This window comes from Mustela nivalis (assembly GCF_964662115.1).
Source record: "Mustela nivalis genome assembly, chromosome: 6".
In the NCBI taxonomy this organism is placed as follows: Eukaryota; Metazoa; Chordata; class Mammalia; order Carnivora; family Mustelidae; genus Mustela; species Mustela nivalis.
This window is the reverse complement of record NC_139025.1, coordinates 1,888,486-1,911,557: the sequence shown is the minus strand read 5'-3', so window position 1 is coordinate 1,911,557 and position 23,072 is coordinate 1,888,486. Positions and strand designations below refer to the sequence as shown.

General features: G+C 70.3%; 1 protein-coding gene across 3 annotated transcripts; it reads right to left on the bottom strand.

The window, feature by feature from the left end:
- Positions 1 to 50: 50 nt before the first annotated feature.
- JAG2 (jagged canonical Notch ligand 2) lies at positions 51 to 22,870 on the bottom strand. Of its 3 annotated transcripts, XM_082736511.1 has the most exons (26): positions 22,769 to 22,870; positions 22,206 to 22,556; positions 14,906 to 14,963; positions 13,186 to 13,437; positions 12,988 to 13,048; positions 9,249 to 9,379; positions 9,017 to 9,136; positions 8,720 to 8,833; positions 8,449 to 8,562; positions 8,196 to 8,309; positions 8,072 to 8,121; positions 7,755 to 7,925; positions 6,822 to 6,972; positions 6,520 to 6,669; positions 6,327 to 6,440; positions 6,016 to 6,129; positions 5,830 to 5,943; positions 5,531 to 5,647; positions 5,160 to 5,187; positions 4,989 to 5,074; positions 4,450 to 4,563; positions 4,229 to 4,344; positions 3,599 to 3,847; positions 3,014 to 3,145; positions 1,808 to 1,964; positions 51 to 1,543 (listed from the first exon to the last, which is right to left on the bottom strand). In XM_082736511.1, the coding sequence occupies exons 1-26, from the start codon at positions 22,832 to 22,834 to the stop codon at positions 1,056 to 1,058; spliced, it is 3,732 nt and encodes a 1,243-aa protein (XP_082592637.1). In that variant the 5' UTR covers positions 22,835 to 22,870; the 3' UTR covers positions 51 to 1,055. The 3 variants fall into 3 exon arrangements, with proteins under 3 accessions (XP_082592637.1, XP_082592638.1, XP_082592639.1); XM_082736512.1 differs by lacking the exon at positions 8,196 to 8,309; XM_082736513.1 differs by lacking the exons at positions 14,906 to 14,963; positions 22,206 to 22,556; positions 22,769 to 22,870 and adding an exon at positions 14,202 to 14,879.
- Positions 22,871 to 23,072: the final 202 nt, after the last annotated feature.

The following is a 23,072-nucleotide window of genomic DNA, read 5'->3' as shown; positions in this document are numbered from 1 at the left end:
CGGCTCTCCACCCTGCCCACGTCCAGAAAACAAGCACCAAAGAGAACAAGGAAGGCCAAAACATTTAAGTTATTAAATCAAATATACAGAGTGATTCATTTAATATGTACATATTTACAAAAACGCACTTTCGCGAGGAGGGGGCCGGGGCCGGCAGGTGGGCAGCGGCCTGGAGCCCACGGACGCTGGCAGCCGCCAGGGGAGGGTCTGTGTGAAGGCACTTGTCGCGAGCTTCGGTTCTGCCCCCGTGCCGGGGAGAACAGAGCAGCCGGGAAGGGCACTTCCGGAAACACAGTTGAAAGATCTCTACGGGCCCAGGCGGAAGCGGGCCAGGACGGCACGGGGAAGGGGCTGCCAGCGAGCCGGCCGGCGTCTGCCGTGGGCCCCTGCGAGGACCTCAAGCCCCACTGACCACTGCAGTGCCGCCGACAGCCACTGGCCGTGCCACACGGCACAGGTCCCACCGAGAGCCTCGGGCCACACCGACGACCACAGGCCACACTATCAACCACCGGTCCCACCGATGCCCCCGGCCACACCAGTAGCCTTGGGTTGTCCCACCAAACGCCACGGACCACACGGACAGCCACCGGTCCCACCGACGCCACCGGCCACACCAACGACCACAGGCCACTCCGTCAGCCATGGGTCCCACCTACGCCACGGGCCACGCCAACAGCCAAGGGTCCCACTGGCTCTTTGGCCTGGAGCCACTGAGAACACCAAATGAGGAATAATAAGGAAGATTCTGTAAACAGTGCACCACCGCTGGTAACAGACAACCTGGTGGGGACACAGACACCCTCTGCGCTCTCCTGCCACACAGCGCATGCGACACACGGAAACGTTACAAAAATAGCAAGTATCCGAGAATACTCCACTGTTCTCCGCCGGACAGTCACCGAATAATTTATACAAGGTTAAAGAAACGTAGAAAATAAACATTTGTTTTTGGTTTTTGGTGTTTTTTTACACAAAATAAAGAAACTATGCACACGGCCTCGGCCTCCTACGGCTGCGGGCGGCCCTGGGCCCCGGCCCCGCTGCGGGCAGCCCTACTCCGTGCCGGCGCGGCGCGCGTCACTGGCGGCCCTGACCGCACGGTTGTCCACTTTGGGGCCCGAGGCCCAGGAGGCCGGCCTCGCGGGGGAGCAGCTGGGGTCTTTGGTGAATCTGTGCGAGAGGAACTTCTCGGCCTCCGGGCAGTCGCCCTCGCCGCGCCCGGGCTCCTCGTCCTCCTCCCCGACGTCCCCACGGCCCGCGGGCCCGGGCAGCGCCTCGCCCGCCCTACGCGGCGGGGGCGTGACGTTCTTGCAAGGGTAAAGCACGTCTTTGTGGCCCCCACACAGGCCGCCGCCGCCCCGCCGCTCGATGGGGTTGCGGATGGGGTTGAGGGGGGCCCACTGGTTGTTGGCGCTGCCCTCCCGCGGCAGCCGGCTCCTCTCCCGCTCTTTCCTGCGCTTGCGGGTCCACCACACGCAGACGGCCACACACGCCAGACACAGCACGCTGAACACGCCGCACAGCACCGGCACCAGCAGGCCTGGGGGGCACGAACAGGGTGGCCGGGTGCGGGGACCGGCACACGCCCAGGCCTGGGATGCCCGTCCTTTGGCTCCTGCCTGAGGGGGAGGGACCCAGGGGAGGGGCTGGGACAGCAGGTGCAGGGGCAGCCGCGGGGAGGGGGCGGGGCCCGGGAACTGGCAGCTCCCCCGCCCCCCCCCCGCCACCTGCGCTCAGCCTGGCCCCGTCCCTCTGAGCCACGTGTGTGGGACGAGTCCCACTCGGCCCAGGCCCCCTCACTCACCCACGGAAGAGCTGCCCACGACGACCGTCTCCACTTTGACCTCGGTGACCGCCAAGAACAACGAGCTGTTGCCCCGCTGGGTGATGGCCGCCACGATGGCGTGCGCGGCGCTCTGGACCAGGCTGCTGTCCGGCAGGTCCCTCGCAGGGCTGAAGGACTGCAGGGAGGACACCACAGGGAGGCCCCGCTGGCCACAGACGCCAGCACGGCCTTCCCGCCCCGTGCCCAGACCGTGGAACACCAAGGCTGGCGGCCAGCTGCCAAGAGGGGTGCAGGGGGCTGGGGGCCCCGGGGCTTCTTGTGGGGGCACCGGCCGGAGGACAGGCCTGCAGCGGGCACGACCCCGACCACGTGGCTCCGAGGTGGCGGGTGTGGCCTCGCCTACCCTTCCTCCAGACCACCTGCATCGGGGACGAGCACAGGCAAGCAGCCTTCCTTCCCCGGCAGGCAACCATCCCCACTGGCCGCACCCAAGGGCTCCAGGGTTCTGTCCACACATCCCTGGCCACAGTCCCCGCCTCTGCCTCCATGGCCCAACAAGCCAGTGGCGGCCAGCGGCCAGCGCCCTGAGGAGCCGCCCTGCCTTTTCTCCCCCCCTCCCCGCCACGCCCTACTACCGTCCACCCTGGACCCCGGGCCCTGGTCTTCCCTCTCCGCACTGCCCCTGAGCCTCAACCACAGACCCTGGGGGGCCCCCCACAGTTCCAGAGACCCCTGCTCAGAGCCCTGGCCTCCAGGGCCTCAGACCGAGTCCCGTGTCACAGCCACCACTCTGTCGACACTGCCTCCGAAATCCCCGGCCTGCGAGCCGGCCCTGGGTGACTCGGCACCTGCTCCTGCAGCTGAGCCTGGCCTCCGAGGACCCCGCCTCCCCGTACCTTCCCTCCACGCCCCTCACCTGCAGATCAGCTTTCCCTGCTCTCTGCCTGCTGCCCCGGACCTGTCTTTCATTATGGCAGACGGGACAGGTGACCCGACCCAGCCTGGCCCCACCAGCCCACAGTGAGGGCACAGAGTGTCCTGGACTCCCAAGGCACAGGCACACAGGAATAAAGTCCTGAGTGCATGAGTCACCTTTTGCCTCCAGCCACCTGGGGACAAGCCTGGCCTGGGCCTCTGTCCCCAGCACCTCCCAAGAAGAGAGACAGAACGGACTCTGGAAAAGGGACGCGGGCAGAAGTGACGAGCCGTTCGCCTAGTACTCACCACAGCCACCTCCACCGTGCTGGCCCCCGAGGACGGCCGGTCACAGAGCAGCACGAGCAGGCGGTCCCGGGCCACTGCCCTTGTGGCTGGCAGGGCACGGATCCCAGAGCAGATGGCGCCCACGGTGGTGCCCTGGGTGGGGACAAGCAGCACGTGAGCGGGGTCCCGGGGGCACAGACCCGAGGCGGCCCATCCTGCCGCTGGCCCCACAGGCACACGGCAGGTCACACCTTCGGGCCCATGAGGAGCAGGCCAGGGATCGGGGGTCCAGGAGGGAGCGGACTTCCCCGCCCGCCCAGCAAGCAGACCGCCAGCCCAAGTCAGGGCGGCTGAGGCCTGGTGGTGCCCCCACGGCCCCGTCTTCCTTCCCTGCCAGAGGGGAGCCACCTGCAGGCCCGCGGCGGGCGGGGGCCTCACCTGGTCTCAGCCCTCCTCCCCTGACCCCGAGTGCACACGGGGCCCAACTCTCCCTCCTCTGGACCCCACAGGGCCCGACTCCCTGCGCGGCCCCTCGGGCCCTCTGAGAAAGGCTGGCGGCGCTGGGGGGCTGCAGCCGGTCAGTGTGCCCCTCCCGGGACCACTCACCTGGGGCACTTGGTCGCGGTTGAAGTGCAGCGTGAGGCGGGCACAGTTGTTGTCCAGGTGGCTGGAGTGCGGCAGGCACAGGGTGCCAGGCAGCAGCGGCTCCTCGGTGCCACACTCCCCCCAGGCTGCACACGGCGGCTGCAGGCACTGGCCTGGGGCCTTCTCTTGGCACCGCTGCCCTGGCGGGCACTGGGTACTCAAGGTGTCGGGCCGGCCGGCCAGCAGGCAAGGCCTGCGCCCACACCACACCTGGGTCAGGCACGCACACAGGACGGACGCAGGCGCACGCAGACAAAGACCCCCAGACACACACGGACACCGTGCAGGAGAGAAAGACACGGCTGCGGTCAGCAAGTCCCAGGGTGCCCTGCCTCTCCACAGCCTCCCGGGACAGACTCAGAATAAGGACGGGCCTCCCCTGGAGCAGGGGGGTGCCCCAAGAAGGAGGAGGCCAGTCAGGGCCCCCAGCTCTGTCTCCCCGTCTCCCCAGCTGCATGAGAGGAAGGGCCTGCCCCAGAGCATTCCTCCCGGCAGGCCCGGCGGAGGGAGTGGACGCGGCTCCCCACAGCCCCGCAGCGGCAGCCCTCGGGGCTCCCAGGCCAGGGGGAGGCTCCCAGGCGGCCCCCACACCTTGCTGCAGTCCTGGCGGCCGTCCACACAGCGGCAGCCGTTACAGTCCTCCACCCAGGAGCTCCCGTGCGCGAAGGGCACCCCCTGCGACCAGCAGGGCCTCCCAAATCCAATCACTGTGGGGAGAAGGAGTTGGGGGCGTCTGCAGCCGGGACCAGAGGCCAGGTCCTCCCCACGCCCCTGGTGGCATGGCCCCCCTGGGGCCGGTGCCCCCCGCCTACCATCCTGGCACCGTGGACCAGCCCTGCCCGGCGGGCAGCTGCAGTGATAGCCGTCGATCTCATCCACGCACGTGGCCCCGTAGGCGCAAGGCGAGGACTGGCACTCGTCGATGTCTGCGGAGGAAGTGGCCGGCTCAGGTGGCCGTGAGGGGGGCCAGTGCCCTCACGCGGGGCCCAGAAGGACGCTCGGGCCAGCACAGGAGGCCGTGCAAAGTGGCGGAGACCCTGCCAGCCCCGGTCTTGACCAGTGTGCCCCTCGGGGGCTCTGCCAGTGGTCAAGGGCATGGATGAGTGCCTGTCCCCGTCCTCCACACGCCTCTGGCACGGGACGTGCCAGGAAACCCTGGGGACCGCTGCTGTCACAGGGTCACCCCAGCTGAGCAGAGGGCACTGCTGGCAAGGCCCAGACATACAGGTGGGCTGGGCCTGGCGGCACCCCCCTCCCACCCCAGGACCCCCCCCCCGGGGCCCCTCACCGATGTGGCAGTCGGGACCCACGGCACACCACCCCCCGCCCAGTCCCCCCCGGGGCGCCTCACTGATGCGGCAGTCGGGACCCGCGAAGCCGGGGGCACACTCGCAGCGAAACCAGTTGATGCCGTCGACGCAGACGCCGCCGTTGTAGCTGCGGGGCAGAGAGCAGGTCTCAGGGAGGGCCCCCCGCAGGCCGAACTCCCCGGGGTCAGCCGGCCTCCGGGGCTGCCACTCACCAAGGCAGGGGGTTGCAGTCATTCGTGTCTGTGCGCAAGAAGAGAGAGGAAGGTCGGTAACACCTCCACCGGCCCGCACCCCCAGGGCCAGGCCTGGACACCGGCCCGCACCCCCAGGGCCAGGCCTGGACACACTGCCTGTGCCAGCCCACTGACGCCGGACAGGGAGGCTGAGGGCGGCGGGGCCCAGGGCAGCTAGCTCCAGGAGGACCTGTCACTCGGGCAGACAGGGGGGAGGAGCAGGTCTAGGGGCCGGGTCATGAGGCCCAGGTTCCCACCCCCAGGCTACGGCCCACCCCCACCCCCCCATCCCCCACCCCCCCACCCCCCCCCCGGGGCCTCCCTCTGCAGCCCCCAACCCACGAGCTCACTGTGCGTGCAGGTGCGGCCCTCCCAGCCGTCCCGGCAGATGCAGGAGAAGGAGTCCCCGCTGCCCACGCACGTGCCCCCGTTCTCACAGGGGTTGGGCAGGCAGCTGCTGTTCTGGGCTGTGAAGGGGAGAGGGGCGAACAGGGCCGTACTGTCTGCCCGTGGGCCTGCGCGGAGCCTCTGCTGCAGATCCCGAGGGGCCAGGGCAGACGAGACCAGGGGCAGGAGGCCGGCGGGTGGTCTGGGGCGCGGGTGGGGGAGTGTGGTGCCTGACCCCCGCCTCCCCCGCCTGGTCACCCACCGATGTTGCAAGTGCTGCCCGTCCAGCCCGGGGGGCAGGCGCAGCGAAAGGTGTCCCCGCTGTCGTAGCACGTGCCGCCGCTGCTGCAGGTGTAGGCGTCGCACTGGAACTCGCCTGTGGGCACACGGCTGCTCAGTGCGCATGCGCGCGGCGGCGCCCGTGCGCCAGGGGCCCAGGGGCACTCACGCGAGTGGCAGGTCTTGCCCTTCCAGCCGTCGTCGCACGCGCAGTAGAAGTCGTTGACCAGGTCGTAGCAGCGGCCGCGGCTGTGGCAGGGATCGGGAAGGCAGTCGTTGGGATCTGGGGGCGAGGACGCCGGTCAGCGGGGGTCGCCGGCGCTCAGGGGCGGTTGGGGGGGGGGGCAGGGGAGAGCAAGAGAGGCGGGACCAGAGACACCTGCAGGGCACCCCCCCCCCATCCAGGTCCCTTTGGGGCGCCAACTACCCAGAGCCGGGACCCACTGGGCACGGGACCACCGGGCGGCGCGGGCCACTCACTGGTGTCGCAGAGCTCGCCCTCCCAGCCGCTGGGGCAGAAGCAGCGGAAGGCGTCCACCTCGTCGATGCACGTGCCCCCGTTGCGGCAGGGCTGCCCCAGGCAGTCGTCGATGTCTGCGGGACGGGGCGGGGCAGGGTGAGCAGAGGGTCCCGGGGCCGCCCCGCCCCGCCCCGCCCGCCCCGGGCTACTCACTCTCATGGCAGTAGGCGCCCGTGAAGCCGCTGTCGCAGGCGCAGGAGAAGTTGCCCCCGGGCAGGCTCACGCAGCGCCCGTGCGGGCCGCACACGCCGGGGGCCAGGCCGGCCGCCCCGGGCCCCGCCTCCAGCCCGCAGCTGTCAATCACTGAGCACACGCGGCGCGGTCAGGGCGCCCAGGTCGCCCCGCACCCGCCCCAACCCCACCCCAACGGCAGGGGTCGGGGCGCGGGCGCGACCCCGCCCCCGGGCCCCAGCTCACGCTGCAGGCCCCGCCCACTTCCCTCGGGCCCCGCCCACCTCTGCAGGCCCCGCCCGGGCACGGCTCCCGGGGCACCGAGCAGTTCTTGCCCCCCATGTCGTCGGGGCACGCGCAGTAATAGTCGCCCTCCAGGCTGTAGCAGCGGGCCCCGTTCTGGCAGGGGCTGGGCTCGCACAAGTCCGCGTCTACCTGTGGGGCGGGAGCAGCCGTGAGGGCCCAGGCCCCCGCCGCGCCGGCCGTCCCTGCGAGGACTCCCGGAGGCCCGGGCCCCGGCGCACCCAGGCCTCTGCCGCCAGAGCCTGCAGGACCGCCCACCCGAGACCGTCCAGGCCCATCAGCTGGACGGAAACACCTGCAGGTCACCAGGCCCCTCCCACCACCCTCCGCTTCGCCGCGGCCGCTTCCTCTGGCTCACCAGGCAGCGTCCGGCCTTCGGCCCTCCTGCGGCAGGAAAGCCGGCTCCTCACCCCCTCCCCAGCCGGCACAGCCGCCCCGGGCCCAGCATGCGGGGCTTTCCCAAAAGTGTCACCACCGGCTCCACGGCTGGGGGAGGAACTTCTACCAAGGGCCCCAGAAAGCCTGTTGGTCAGGAGCCCTGCCCCTGGTGTCCTGTACCCCCAAAGGCTAGGGCAGGTCAGAAAAGGTGGGGCTGTGAGGCGCTAAGGAGGAGGGACACACGCACCCTCAGGCACCCCGTCCCCCGCAGGGCCCCTCTTTGACACTGCTCCCGTGCTCGACTGCATCAAGACTGTTCCAGCCAACTGGCCAGCCAGCCCACCCTAGCAGGAGGCACTTGTCATGACGAGAGTGACCTTGTGGCCCTTCCCTAGCTCTAGGGCCAGGTCTCCATCCAGAACCGAGCCCAGGATGCCCTGTACGGCCAACCCCGCCTGCGGGCTGTCCCGCTCACGGGGGTGGCCTGGGGATGACGGTGTGCCCTGCAGCTCCTGGGGCCGCGGCCTGGGCCTCACCTCGCACAGGGGCCCGGACTTGCCCTTGGGGCAGTGGCAGCGGAAGCCGTCCACCAGGTCCTCGCAGAGGCCTCCGTGGCAGGGGTCGCTGGCACACGCGTTGAGCCGCACCTCGCAGTGCCGGCCGGCGAAGCCCCGCGGGCACACACACTGGTAGCCGGTGGTCAGGTCCTGGCGCAGGGGGAGGGAAGGCGGGGGACGGGGAAGGGGGCGGGGAGCAGGGGGGTGAGCTTCCAGAGGCCACCCCTCCCACCCCAGGGGCAGCACCGCCCCCTGGCCCTCCCCGACGCGCGCAGGGCAGGGGGACCGCGTCTCACCTTGCAGGTGCCACCATGCTGACACTGCCCACGACAGTTACCGTTGATGTCTGGGGACAAGGGGCGGGGTCACAAGGGTCCTTGCGCCGCCGGCCCCGCCCCCGCCACCGCCCCCCAAACTGACGGATGTGGCAGTTGGCGCCCTTCCAGCCCGGAATGCAGTCACAGTAATAGCCACCAATCAGGTTTTTGCAAGAAAAAGCATTAAGGCACGGCTCCCCTTCACATTCATTGGCGTCTGCGGAGGAGAAGGGGGCCATGGGGCTCAGCGGCCCCTGCTCGCACACCTGGCGCCCGCAGCCCCGCAGCCCCAGCAGCAGCCGCCACACGCCCGCAGCACACAGGCCATGCACGCGCCAGCCCCACGGGACCCTTACCCAGCTGGCAGGTGGCCCCCACCCACTGCTCGGGGCAGACGCACTCGAAGCCGTCCACCTGGTCCACGCAGGTGCCTCCCGCCGCACAGGGGTTGGAGGCGCACTCGTCGATGTCTGTGCAGGGACAGGGAGGGGCGTGGGGTTGGGCTGCGGGGAAGGCGGCCATGGGCCTGGCCCTCCGCCCCAGGCTATCAGGCGTCAACCACCCTGCCCCATCCCGGCTCCCCCGAGGCCAGTCCGGAGCCCCCATCTCGCGCGAGCGGGCACTCACCGAGCGCACAGGTGGGCCCGCTCCAGCCTGACGGGCAGCGGCACTCGAACCCGGAGGGCGCCTCGTGACAGGAGCCCCCGTTAGCACACGGGTTGGAGACGCAGGCGTGCTCAGCTGCACGGGGACCAGAGGCGGGGCTGGGGTTGGGCATGTGGCAGCCCCCGCTCCTCACCTTCCCCGAGGCCCCAGGGTGTGGGTCCGGGAGGGCCTCCCACACCGAGAGGCCAGAGGCACGGGTCCCCCCACGCCAGGCCGGCCAGCCGCCAGCCCAACGCCAGCCGCCGGCGACCAACGTACCCCGCTCGCAGTTCTTGCCCGAGTAGCCGTCAGGGCAGGCGCAGTGGTACTGGTCGGGCTCGGCGTTGATGCACGTGCCCCCGTTGACACAAGGGTGGTGGCTGCCACAGTAGTTGAGGTCTGGGGGCAACGCAGGGTCCTCAGAGGCCCGCCCGCCCCCCCCCCCGCCCGCACCGCCCCCGCCCGCCTTCCCCACGGGGCGCCCCGCTCTGGCCCCGCCGGCCGCCGCTACCTTTGTTACAGAGCAGGCCGCCCCAGTTGGTCTCACAGTTGCACTGCCAGGGGTCCACGCAGCTGCCGTGCACACAGCCGGGGTACGGGACACACTCGTCACAGAACCGCCCCTGCCAGCCGTAGCTGCACCTGCAGGAGGCCGGGAGCGTGAGGCCGGCCGGGGAGGCTCCAGGCTGGCTCCGGACGCAGGCGCAGAGTGTCACGGGCCGGCCCAGGGCTGGCGGCCGCAGCCTTTGAAGCGGAGCTGGCCCCGGGCCAGGCGGGGGTGACGGCACCCTCACGGGCACTTCCCGGCCGCTGGCCTCGGATGGCCGGCCGCAGCTGCCCAGCCACTCCTCCCTGAGCTATTTTGGGCCTCACCCTGGAGCAGGGCCCCAAGAGCGAGCGCCGAGAAAGGCAGGCCCTGCCGGGACCCCAGGAACAGGCGTGCCAGCTCCAGCTCACCAGGTGCCACCGGCCAGGTCACGCCCAGAGCCAGGCAGGCCGGTGGGACGTCAGCAGAGGGCTCTAGGCTCAGCCCCGGCTCTTGAGACCTCGGGCACCGTGTGCGACCTCACCTGGAACTCAAGGACAGGAACTGCCTTCCCATGGAGCCCCATCAGGGCCCGCCTCACAGATGGGGACACGGAGGCCCCAGCACGTGCCCCACACGGGGCCACTCCTGACCCAGGAAGAGTCACCTGTCCCTGGCAAATGGCCTAGACAGGCTTCTTGGCTCCAAAGCCACGACCCCAAGGCCTGGCCCTGCCTCCAGCGATGGGCCAAGACTCTCTCTGGGAAGTCCTTCAAGAGGAGAGGCCGGCGGCTGGGCACCAAGGGTACCAGGCCACTCACGCAGGCCCCACTCCCACTGGGGCAGGCCTTCCAAGGGCCCAGAGCTCAGCCTGACTCGGGGGCACTGCCGTCCATCGTCCTGCAGCGGACTCCCTGTGGGCCAGGAGGCTGCCCTCCAGGCCCTGGACAGGACCCCCCTGGGGACCCCCTTCCTGGAACCGGAAGGTGCTGAGGAAAGCAACTCCCCTCTCGCAAAGTCCCTTCCGTGCCGCCACCTGCCGCGCGAGCTTCCTTCTGTGAGGAGGGAGCCAACAGCCCCTTCCTGGGCTGCCCCGAGCTCCACGGCCAAGGGCTGCTGCCAGGCTCGGCGGCAGGCCACAGGGAAGCCCAGACTGGAACACGGGGCTCCAGTATCCCGCCCAGACGTGCCGGGAGGGCCCATGGGCACAAGAGCTGCACATCCCCCAGGGAACCTGCCCTCCAGGTGCTGTGAGGAACCCGCGCTGGGTCACCCACCAGGACACCAAGCACAGCACCCAGACCCCTGCGGGCCCTGAGGATGTGCTCTCAGCCCTGGGTGGGGCAGCCCTCACCAGCCGCCGTCCCCCCCGCCCCCCCCCCCCAGCTTCCCTGGCCTGTGGCTCCAGAAGCCCAGGGAGGAGGCGGCAGGAAGGCAGGCCCATCTCCGCAGCAGCATCCGGTGGGGGGTGTCCGGTCCTGAAACCTGAGCCCTGAGCCACCCGCGGCAGCTGGGCTGCCCCCACCGAGTGGGCGGGGCACACCTATGGCTCCTGGGGCTCTGAGCAGCAGGGTCAGGGGAGCCAGGAGAGCCGCCTCCCTCCCACCGCCCTCCCGCCCTGGCCGCTTAGGCCCAGCATGAGGGTGGTGCAGGCACCCGGGGCAGCAGGCCACAGTGTGCCGCCCGGGACCCAGCCCCACGGTGCTCACCGCCGGGGGTCCTGAGCCCTGGCCCCAGCTGCCCAGCGTCCCCAGGCTCACGCCTGTGACACAGATCCGAGAGCGAAGCTGCAAAGCATGGCTCCGCTCCAGGCAGCCGGCCAGTCCGGTACCTCCTGTGCCACCCAGGGTTGGCGCCTGGTGTGCCCCCCAAGACAGGAAGCAGCCCTGGGCCAGGTTTCCACCCACCAGGGGCCCCTTACCCCGGCCGAGCTCCCCGCACCGCCCAGAGGCCTATTCCACGTGTCTGAGGTACGTACGAAGGCCGAGTCGGGGGCCCCCTCCCCACGTCCAACCTCTGCCCTCGCAGGGAAGCCTCTGCCTCCCTGCCCTGGGGCTGGCCGGGCGGCTCCTCGTGCCACCTCCCGGCCAGAGCCATCACAGGACGCGCAGAGGGGTCCCCACCCCTCCCTTCCTGTCTCCTGAGCTGGCCAGCTGCCAAACCTGCACGAGCTGCCGCGGACAAGTTACTTGGGCTCACTGTCCTTGCCGGAGGACACTCAGGCCAGCAACCTGCCTCCCAGGGTGAGGTTCTGGGGCCCACGAGCCCCCGGCCGGGGCAGCGCTTCCCTCGCACCCCCCCCCAGCTCGGCGACAGGGCACAGCCACTCCGAAGTCCCCCGGCACCCAGGCTGTCCTGGTGCATCACCGGCGCCCACCCTGGCTTCCACACTGCCCGGCCCCTCCAGCTGCCCTGCTGCCCTGTCCCCAACATGGGCAACAAGCTCACCTGCAGCTCCCGCTCCCCCCACCGCCCCCCACCCAGGCCCTGCTCGAGGTCTGCAGTTGTTCCCTGCCTATAGAAGACACCCAGACCTCTCCCTCTCAGGGTGCCCTGACCAGCACCCCATCCATCTTCCTCATCTCTGGATCCCTACGGCCCCCAGCCGGTCCCTGTCCTCTCCCCATGACCCTGTGACCCCTGGCCCATCCTGTGTCCTCTCCCGTGACCCCATGACCCCCAGCCCGTCCCATCTCCTCTCCCGTGACCGGATGACCCCCGGCCCGGTCCACGTGTTTTGGGTCACACCACTCCTCTTCTCTGGCGGTGTCTCCCCGGACCAGAGAGATGTCAGCGACCCCCCCACGCCCCCTCCCGTCCTCCGCGGCCTGCTCTGCCTCAGGCAGTCTGGCCTGTGATGGCAGCTCTGCTGTCCAGCGGTTCCGCAGCAGACTGGGGTTCCTCCCTGCCCCCAGCTCTCCTCCCCAGCCCTTCTTCAAGCCCACTCCGGGGTGCCTGGGGGGCTCAGTGGGTTAAAGCCTCTGCCTTCAGCTCAGGTCATGATCCCAGGGTCCTGGGATTGAGCTCCACATCGGGCTCTCTGCTCTGTGGGGAGCCTGCTTCGCCCTCTCTCTGCCTGCCCCTCTGCCTACTTGTGATCTCCGTCTGTCAAATAAATACATAAAATCTTTAAAAAACCCCACTCCAGGATGCCTGTGGGGCCCACCCAGCTCCCCGTCTCCTGCTGGTCCTCACCCACCACCTCCCAGCCCTGCAGCAGCCTCCCCACTTGGCCCTCCCCACACAGCGGCCCCTGGACCTTCTATCCAGCCTCACCCCACCCCATCCTGTGTCCTCCAGGGGACACAGCGCTGGGGCCCCCCAGCGCCCCTCTTCTTCCCCATGTCCCACTCCCACTCGGCCTCTCTCCATGCCCACCCATGCCCTCGGTGCTCCTGTGCTCTGGGCACCGGCCATTGGCCAGCTCCTGGCCCCAGAGTGAGGTGGGCTCACCCTGGCCACCTCCCCGGCCCGTTGTCCCGCCATCCCGCAGAAGCACGGTCACCGCCCAGGCACGACAACGGTTGTCAGCCCTGCGCTGACTACAAGTGACACGAGAGCAAGGCCTGGGTCCCTGCCGTCCCACTCAGCCATGAGGCCCAGGGCGTGTGGGGGGTGCAGGGGAGCCGTCTGGGGGACCCCCGAGGGCAGGATGGCCTGGAAGCCCGCAGGGCCCGGCTAAGGCTCCGGCTGGGGGAGCCCCGAGGGCAGGAGGGCTACTCACCTGCACTCGCCGGGCACGGCACAGCCCCCGTGGAGCAGGTTGCACCCTTGCTTGCACACGGCTGGAACAGGGAGGAGCGCGTGAGGCCGCAGAGCCCCGGGGAGGGTGTGCCGGCCCCCGCCCCCCTCACGCCCCCTCACCCCGCCCGGCCCGGCCACGCACCCCCCCCCCCGCGCCCCCGGCCCGCCGGCCGCTCACCCTCTCTGCACTCCTTGCCCATCCAGCCGTCCATGCAGGCCTTGTTGCCGTACTGGTCGCAGGTGTAGTGGCCGAAGAAGTCGTGGCGCGGCCGGCAGAACTTGTTGCACGTGGCGCTGTAGTAGTTCTCGTCACAGCGCACGCGGATGCGCAGCTCCAGGTGGGCCACGTGGCCGCGCAAGTGCAGGCTCTTCCAGCGGTCCTCGGGGTTGATCATGCCCGCGTGCGACACCCGCTCGATCAGCAGCTCCTCTTGGGGGGGCGGCAGAGTCAGCCGGGCCGAGGCCGCCTGCCCGGGGGAGCTGGGGGGCAGCAGGGACACTGGCCGGGCCGCCGGGGGGCGGGGGGGCCGGGGCCGCAGCTCCGCGAGGCTGCCCTCCCTCTCCCTGCGGCCGCGGGGTCGCCCCCAGCGGCGAGCGCGGCCCCCCCGCCCCGGGACGGGCCTTCTCTCGCCCTGAGACGCGCCTGGGCCCGGAGCTCGAGCAGCCCGCCTCGAGGCAGAGGAACCCCCTGGGCCCGAGGGCCCGAGCGGGGAGGTTGACCACCCTGGGCACAGCGGCTCATGAAAACCTGCTCCACAGCCCCGTACCGGTCTGCGCTGTTCCCCGCTCCACGGCCCAGGGATGCCGGGTGCATCGGCCTCCGCAGCCTCCGACATCGCCCGCTCCGGCCTCTCCGGACACGGCCTCACACCCTCCCCCTTCCCCAGAGCCCGTCTGGCCAAAGTGCCTGCCAGCCTGTCCCTGTACCCGCCTGGTGCCCTCTGAGCGCTGCCCCCGGCTCGGCCCCTCCAGGCCCCAGCGTCCTCATCAGCGGGGCCCGGGGCTCAGCCTGCCTCGGCACCCTGGTGACACTGCCCAGAGCGGCCATCCCCATGGGGGCCCTCTCTGCTGCCAGCCCCCGCCCCAACCAAGGTCTAGCCCAGCAGCAAGCCCTGAGCCTCCACGTGGACTCCGCTGTGGCTAGAGGCCTGTTCCCCCCGAGGCCGCCCCTGGGCCCAGCACCCCACCACCTACGGGATTCACAGCCGCATCCACACCAGCCTCCATCCCAGGCTTCCAGTGCATCCTGTGTGCAGCAGCCCGAACCCTCCAACGTCCAGGGAAAAGCCAGCGTCCTCACGGTGGCCCACACAGCTTCCACCACCTGACCTGGCCTCACGAACCTCACCACTCCCTCACCACACGAGCCCATGCTGCTCGCACACATGGCTCGCTGCCCTGCTCCTCCTGCTTTGTCCACGGACACAGCCCCTGCCCTGTCACCACAGGGCCCAAAGACTCCATGCGCGGGCTGGCCGGCTAGCACGTGAGCCTCAGGGAGGGGCCCTCAAGCCCCATCCAGGACAGGCAGGCAGAGAAGGGGCCACGGAGGCAGAGCGAGCCCCTCGGGAGCACTCAGGCCACCAGGTGCCTGACGTGGCCTCAGGAGAGCTCGTCAGGAGAACAGCACGGACAAAACCAAGACAGAGGAGGACATGTGCACAGCTCTGCAGGTCACACACGGCAGAGCTCCCTCACAGCCAGGGCAAAGAGGAACACAGCGCACGAGATCCTGGGGGTGGGGAGCCTTCCTGGGACCAGGGGCCTTCTCGCCAGCAGGCAAAGGACCAGGAATCTGGCCACAGGCATCTCTCTGGCTAATGCGGGTCAGCCTCCCTGTGCCCTGAGGGGCCCCACAGGCAGCCCCCCGCCCAGCCTTCCGCTCCCTGCAAACTCACCGTCTGGGGTGGTGTCGTTGTCCCAGTCCCAGGCCTCCACAATGAGGGTGAAGGAGCGCTGCACACACGGAACGGCAGTGAGGGGCCGGCCGCACCCCTGTCCCGCACCCCTGCCCCCTCCCTACCGCACCCAGCCTTGGCCACTGCACCCCCACCCGTGGCCCCAAGCCTGCCCCTGGCTCAGGGAGGGTCCGCCTCTGCGCCCACCGCCACCTCACCCCTCTGCCCCAAGCAGCAGCCTCATGCCATATCCCAAGAGACCCCGAAATGACCCGGAGGAGGTTCACGAAGGCTCTGGGGACTGAAGCTCCCGCCATCCCAGCAGCCCACACCCAGCCGGCCGGACCGGCTTGATCGGCACAGAGGAAAGGGAGAGGGACCCGGGCAGAGCAGTGGGCGGAGGCCTGGCACAGCCCAAGTGAGCGGCCCCAGACCAGGGTCCCCTTGGTACCCCCCCAGGGTCTGGGGGGAGCACCCCCAGGCCCCTCGCTGGGGCCTGTCACACATGAGGTCCTGCTGCTAGCAGAGGCCCAAGAGGAACAACGGCCTGTCACGACCCCAGCTTCCCCCCACCAGGCACTGGGGACGGAGGGCGGAGGGCACAGCCCCCGAAGAGCCCCCAGACTAGAGCAGGTGCCCAGTGTGACACACACAGGCCACAGGCCCACCTCCTCCTAAGGACAGAAGGAGCAGGGAGGGGCCCCGGCTGCACAGACGGGGAAACCGAGGTCCAGGACCGCCCACGGCTGCCCCCCACACCCCCTCCTCCCAGGATGATGAGGCAACCTCAGAACCCACCTCCCCAGAGTAGCCAGAGCCAGCAAGCAGCCCCACCCCGTTACCCCGGGCCACAAGCTCCGGCAGGAGGGGAGGCCCAGCTGCCCAGCCAGGACCTTCCAGGGCTCCCCGACGCGAGCCCCTCTATACTTCCAGCCCAGCCGGGAACATGCTGGCCACCCCTCCGACCCTGATGCCCCAGTTTGGGGGCCCAAAGCACAGGGCCACCTCTGGGGTCCCAGGCTGGCTGGCCTCCCCCCAAAAGGAAGGACTGCACTGGCGAGGCCAGCCTCATCCCTGCCCTCGGCGCCCCTGTCTCCTGGGCCTGCAGTATGGCCATGCCAGGGAGAACGCGATTCACAGCCAAGCAACGGGGCTATTCCCCTGACACGTGGACCCCAGCCTTTGGGTCCCACCCTTGGTACACAGCTGCCGCAGACAGGCCGTGCCCTCCCTTGACCCCGGCCTCGCTCCCACAGCCTCCCTGGACCCCGGCCCCACTCCCACGGCCTCCCTGGACCCCGGCCCCACTCCCACGGCCAGCCACGGCCTCCCTGGACACCGGGCCCACCCCTACAGCCGGCCGCATCAACACACCCACCACCTCCAGATGCCAAGCACAGCCCTACTTTAGGGACCTTCTCCTTGACCCCTCCACAGCCCTGTGACTGTTGCTGCAGCAAGACAGCGCCAGGACACACTGGCCCACCCACAGGGCTGTGTGCCTTATACACCCTCCTGACCCTGCCCTGAGCACAGCCCCCCAGACGCCCCAGGAAGATCCACAGGACCTCATGCCCACCCCGGAGCACAGACAGGAGCCCTGCTAGAACACTCCCTGCCATGTCGGGCTATCTCCAGGCTCTCAGTCCCACTTCTTGAGTCTCCCATAAATGCACTTGCCACGGCCACTGCCTGGCCAGCTCCCTGCAGCCAGTGGCGCCTCCACACCCCTGCCCACGGGAGCCCCAACAACCCCCAGGGCTCTGTGTTTTCCCCAAGTTTCAGAACCCCCTCGGGGCTCCCCATGGCTCCCACCCTCCTTGCAGTCCCCCGACCCCTGCTGTGCCCGCATCTCAGCCTGCCCGCCATGCCCCAGGGCCTTTGCACACACGGCTCCCTCCCTCTGCCAAGAATGCTACTCTCGGGCCAGCCTTCCCCGGGTCATTCCTAGTCCTGGTGACAGCTGGAGGGCCCGCCCAGCTCCTTCCCAGTCCCCACTCTGTCCATCCACTCGTGGAGCAAGCACCAGGCATGGCTCTGTCACTAGCAGATGGGTCAGCAGGGACCTGGGGGGGGCGGGGCTGCTCTAAACAGGGGTGGGGCCAGGCCTTGGAGAGGAAGAGCCTGAGATGGAGAAAGCACTCGGAACAGCACGGCAGGCCCGCGGGGCCGGAGGAGCATGGCACGGGGACACAGGGAGCGGGGTCGACCGGACGGCACGCGGTCACCAAGGCAGAGCTGAGCAGGGGCTGCTGGTGGGTCCGGGAGACCGGAGACCGGCCCCTGTGCAGAGTGGGCCGCGAGGGCGGGCGCGGAGGACGCCAGCAAGACAAGCACCTGGGCTCGAGCAGGGCGAGCAGGGAGCGCCTCACCAGCCGCTCAGGTAGGGTTACCACCGCCTCCGTCCGCGCCCCGGGCTCCGGTTACCTATGCCCCCACCCGCCCACCCAAAAGGGCCCCAGCGCCCGCCAGCTGGGCTCCCCACACTCGCACCACAGGGATCATCCAGAGAGAACCTGAGCCGGCAGGTGTCCTCTCCCGGCACCGGGCCTCCGCCCCTCCTGCAGGCCAGGCCCCAGACTCAGTTTCCCCTACAGCGAGCTCTCCTCCCCGTGCTTCCTGACTTGCGAGCCGCTGGCCAGGACAGGCTTTCGTCAACCCCAGGTTCCCGGAGGGCTGGAGAGGCAAGGGGTCTGGGCTGGAGGCCTCCTGGGTGCCCTGAGGCTCCAGGGCTGGGGCAGGGCAATGAGAGCCCGGCAGGGACAGCTGAGGACGTCCCCAGCAAGCGCGCGGAGCAGGCCCGGTCCCCCGCCTCCCCCGGGCTGCCTGCCTGATGCAGAGGGGCCCCCCTGCCGAACTGGCCTGAGTCCCTGGATGCCCAGCCACGCCCCTTCCGGAAAGACCGTCCTGACCCACCTGCACCTCGAGGGCAGACCCCCCAGCCCGACCACCTGACCACCTTCTCCCCAGCCCAGACCCCCCCAGGCCAGGTCCGCAGGCTTCGTCTGATCCGACACAGGAACACGGGGCAGCAGCCCAAAGACACACAAATGGTCCTGGGCAGACCTGGATGGAGCTACGCTGCCCGCCCCAGGGCCCGGGAACTGCCATGGCCAAGGAGACCCAGCACAGCCCCCCGGGGCCACCGCCTGAGTCCATGGGCTCCAACCTGGTTTCCTCCCATGGCACCCCGCGTCCGCAGCCCAGCCCCCCGCGGGGCAGAGTGCGGTGCCGGCGCCAGGAGCTCTAAGCACAGATACATTTCCTGAAACCTGAGCCTTGGAGAAGCCCGGGCCTCGGCTGCCATTGTCCCCAGGGAGAGGGGAGGGGGCCACCTCTCCCCAAGGCTCAGCCGGAGGACGGGACCACAAGTCCACCCCACACAGGACCCCAGACACCCACACTCCACACCAGAGAGCAGCCAGGGCCTTGCCGAGCGGTTCACCCCCAGCCCAGAGTCTCCCCATGCCTTGTCACGTGGGCCTTGTAGGACCCCTGGAGCAAAGCCCACAATCCGCTGGTACTACACAAACCTTCCTTACCCGGGGTCTGCTCACCTGGGGGTCTGGGGATGGGGACCCCAGCTCAACCTGGAGATTAGAGAGGCTTGTCACCCAGCCCGGCTCCCCTGAGAAGCCCTTCATTGGGCCAGACTGCCCCCCCGGCAACCCCATCTAGATGACCCCAGAACAGCTGAAGGAGACCTGAAAATCCGCAGTCTGTCCTGTGACACCCCCAGCACAACCCCTCCCGCAGTGCTGTCCCACTGCAGCCTGCGTCCCCAAACCACTCCCTCAAAGCCTAAGGACAAAGCCTCCAGCCCGCAGGCCAGCGCTCCCTGGCCTGGACCGTCCTCCTGGCTCCGCCTGCTGTCCCCACGCCACAGCCACGAACGAGACTCCTGACACCAAGCGGGCGATGAGGTGCGGCGCGGCGCGTGGCCAGCCAGAACTCCCGGCCCCTCCCAGGGTGTGGATACACGTGGGGAGCCCCAGCGTGCTCCGGGGTGGGCTGGGGTGGGGGCCAGTGGGGGCCAGGCCCACCCCAGCCCTGTGCTCCTCAGGAGGGGCGGGGGGGAGCACAGGCAGGATGGTGTCTCACCCCACCAAGGGCAGCTCAGGCGCCCCTGGCCACAGACCCCAGCCCGTCCCGTCTTGGGGGGACACTCGCAGCTGACAAGCTCCCACGGCCTCCAGCCACAACAGAGTCAGGCCCCGTGCTCAGTACCCACCAGATCCTCCCTAACTGGCCCACGACCCCACACACAGCCCGAAGCACACTGCAGCCCCTCAGGGACCCTGGCCTCCCACGGGGCACTGCGGGGAGAGGAGATGCCGCAGGCCGGGGAGTCAGGCTGCAGGCTCCCCCAAGCCCGAGCCTGCAGCCTGCGGCGCCGTTCCCTTCATGAGACCCCTCATGGCCCTATTTCACAGATGGGAAAGCGGGGCCCCAGAACCTGCTGTGTGGCCTGAGATCTCAGCGGGCGGCCCGGTCAGGGTCTGTGCACACACGCACAGCCCTCCCCTAGGACCCACCGTGCGCACGACAATGGACACCTAGGGCTACCACGGCCGGTACCCAGGTACCACGGCCCGGCCCAAGGAGGCAAGGGAGCACCTCCCACTGGCCCCTCCCTCGGACAGGGCCCTGACTGCTACAGGAACCCTCTGTCAGCCAGCCCCGCCGAGTCCAGCACCCACAAGGCGCCTCCAGACCCTCCACCGGCTACCTACCACACCCAGAGAAAGCACGCACACAGACAGACACACGCACAGAGGCGTGCACACACATGACCAGACGTGGTCTCCATCCCGTCAACTATCAGCTAGGCAGGCACCTGGGCCAATGACGGGGTCACAGAATTCCTGGGGGGCCAGGAGGAGGCACGGGGCATCTGTGAGGCAGGTCAGGAGATGACCAGCAGCTCTACCCTGACCTCCCCGCGTCCCAAACCTGGAGCCCGCTCCTCTCCTGATACAGAGCCTGACCCCAGCCCTTAGGACACACCGCAGGCAGCACAGCTCACGGCGCAGGAGCTTTAGGGACTGGCCAACGGCATCTCGAGGGGTGTGCAGGGGAGCAGAGCCCAGACTAGTTCCCTGGCCTCCTGCCTCCAGGGGCACAGGCGGGGCACAAGAGGAGCCACTGCCCACACCTGCCTGCAGCGGCGCCCCTACCCCCTCTGGCCACTGTCGAGACCCTCCTCACACCACCTTCTCCCAGGAGCCCCAGAGTGCAAGCTGCTCCCTAGCCCGAGCCCACCCACCTCCACCCCTCCCCTCCCCCACCCTCCCCAAGGAAGCCCAAACACAGTTTCCAACGCGCCCCAGCTCACGGGACGGAGCTGGACTTGCAGCAAACCAAGGCCGCGTGGCCGCGGGGAGCGGAAATACCAGGGCGCTGGCATCACAGGCCAGCCGGGCACCAGCGGCAAGGACGCGCTGCCGTGGGCAGCAGAGAGACAGGAGCTGCCCCCCAAACAGGCAGCCGCCCGGCCGCCCTGGCCGCCAGAGCCCAAGCCCCCTCCTGGGGAAGCAGCTCACAGCAGGACAAGAAGGGGTCCCAAGGGCGGCTGCCCAGACTCCAGGGCTCCCAGGAAAGCGAGGGCCTGCCCTGTCCCGTTCCAAACCAGGCCAGCCCATGGGGCCAAGAGCCGTGAGGGGCATGCGTTGGCCCCGCCGCATTCCTCCCAGGCCTTCCTGCCCCCACCCCGGCCTGTGCCAGCTCAAGCAGAAAACTCATCCTCAGGTAGCGCTCCGGAGTGCGCTGGCTCGGGCCCAAGTGCAGATGACAGGCTGCGGGCTCTGCTCAGACCTGCCTGCCCCACTGTGAGGATGAGGGGCTGAGCTTATCGCAACTGCCTGGGGCCCTCCCAGGCCTGCCTCTGCCTCCTCCATCAGGGACGCCTTTCCCACCCAAGGCCCGGAGGTCAAGGGAGACCCCAGAGGCCAGGCAGGCTGGCAGGCAGGGGCGGTGCCCTGTCTCAAGGGGACCCTGGCCATCCTCCTAGAGCTCAGAGCTCCGAAAGGCGCAGGGATGGGGTAGCATGCAAGGCCACCTGGTCTGAGCTTAGGAAAAAGCATCAGCAGGAGACCCAGAGCCCAGGTTGGGGCAGGGGGCCCAGCCTTCCACAGGGTCGGTCCTCCGGGCCCAACCCTGGCCAGCTTGGCCAGCTCAACTCCCAGCCTCTCCTGGGCCCAGGGTACCAGGTGGACACATTCCTGGTGCCCTTCACCCGCCGCTCCAGCCAGAAGGCCTCGGTTAGAAGGCTGGACGGCCAATACCCCAGCACCCTAGTCCAGCCTCTCCCTGCTCACAGATCCTCTCCCAAGCCCACCCTAGCTGTCCCTGGCCAATTCCTGCATGGGGGGGGGTTACCACTCCAGGTCGTCTGTCATTCCTGCCCCACCCAGGACTGCCTCTGAGACCTTGTATGTGGGGGAGGGGGCAGGCTCAGAAAGCTGCCCAGCTCAGGCATGGGGAGGGGGGGTGCGGGGCAGACCCGCCCAGCTGCTCGGGCACATCCCCTGCCTGCCCCAGGGCAGTCCACAGGGCTGAGCCCCTTGCCTCCCAGCAGACCCAAGCCCATGGTTCCTGCCTGCCTGGCATGCTCTAGCCCCCCCTTCAAAAAAATGACAAACAAAACCAAAAGCGCAGGAACGGATGATGCCACAGAAGATCACACCAGGGTCGTCTCCTCCCCGGGGTGCGGCGGGGGAGGAGGAGGGTCCCGGGCCAGCAGCAAGGGCTGAGCCATCGCTTCCACCTTGGGTCCTCGGGGGCCCAGGTCCCCGGGCGCCAGCCCGAGCTGCCCCCCACCTCCACCCTCGGGCATCCAGGAAACGGCAGGGCGGGCGAAGCCTGGCCACGGGCCCGGGGCGGCTCCGCCAGGGCCTGCCCCAGACCAGCCCCAGCACGCGCGGCGCACATGCCTCCGCGGCCTGCCCGGGCCCGGGGCGCCGCGCCTCGCCTCGCCTCGCCTCCCCCCCACCTCCGCCCCAAGACAGACACGCGCAACGAGACGCAGGCACACGCCGCAGGCCGCCGCGCACGCGGGCCGCGGCCACCACCACCCCCCGCCCCGCCCCGCCCCGCCCCTGCCGCGACCCCCGCGCGCCCACGTGGCCGGGCGCGGACCGGGCCCCGCGGAGCACGCGCCCCAGGCCGGCCCCGCCGCGCGGCGCCCCCTGCCGGCCCCGCCCCGCCCGGGCGCGCGCGGTCGGCACGCAGGGCCCCGCCGCAGGTGCCGGAGGGGCGGCGGGCGCCGAGGGAGGGGAGGAGGGGAGGAGGGGGCACGTACCGGCCAGGCGAACTGGAAGGGGATGACGACGAGGCCGGGGTCCTGGTCGCCTCCGGCCCGGGCCCGCGCCCGCGCCCGGTCCCCCGCGGCGCCCGCCGGCGGCAGGTAGAAGGAGTTGCCGCCCAGCACGGGCGTGGCGCCGTGGCCGTAGCTGCAGGGCCCCGTGGGCGTCACCTTGGCCTGGTACTCCTTGAGGCACACGCGCACGTACGTGTCGCACTCGTCGCGGCCGCAGCCCCCCGCGCGCGCCGTCCGGCCGTCGCCGTCACAGCAGGCGCCGCTCAGCAGCTCCCCGTTCGCGTTCCGCAGCGCGCTCAGCTGCAGCTCGAAATAGCCCATGGGCCGCGCCGCCTAAAAATAAGGCAGAGCGAGAGCGCGTGGAGGCGCGGGCCGGGGTCGGGCCGCCGGGCGCGGGCGCGGGCGCGGGCGCGGGCGCGGGGGGGACCCGCCCGCAGCCCCCGCCGCGGCGCGCAGCCTCGAGGGCCGCGAGCGGCGGCGCCCGCGGCGGAGCTGCCCGGCCCCGAGGGGCGGCCCGGTGCGCCCCGTCCGCGCCCCCCGCTCACCTGCACGCAGAGCGCCAGCAGCAGCAGCAGCCTCCGGGGCGGGCGCCCCCGGCCCCGCGCCCGCATCGCCGCCCCGGCCCGCGCCGGCTCCCCCAGCGCCCGCCCGCCCGCCCTCCGAGCGCCGGCGGCAGCGGCGGCAGCGGCGGCGGCAGCAGAGGCGGCGGCGGCGGCGGCGGCGGGCGGGGTCGGGGCGGCGATGCGGGCGCCGGCCTGGACGCGGGCCTGGGCGGCGGGCGCGCGGGGCGGCGGCGGCGGCGGCGCGGGCTCGCAGGCGGCCGCTCTCCGGCCCGGCTCCCTCCCTCGC

Bases quoted from the DNA above. Each gene is read 5' to 3' on its own strand.
- JAG2 (XM_082736511.1), bottom strand. From the start codon at position 22,834: ATGCGGGCGCGGGGCCGGGGGCGCCCGCCCCGGAGGCTGCTGCTGCTG. The intron at 22,557-22,768 runs GTGAGCGGGGGG...CCTTATTTTTAG, and splicing joins TGCTGGCGCTCTGCGTGCAG to GCGGCGCGGCCCATGGGCTA. The intron at 6,973-7,754 runs GTGAGGCCCAGG...CCCGCCCCACAG, and splicing joins AGTCCGGGCCCCTGTGCGAG to GTAGACGCGGACTTGTGCGA.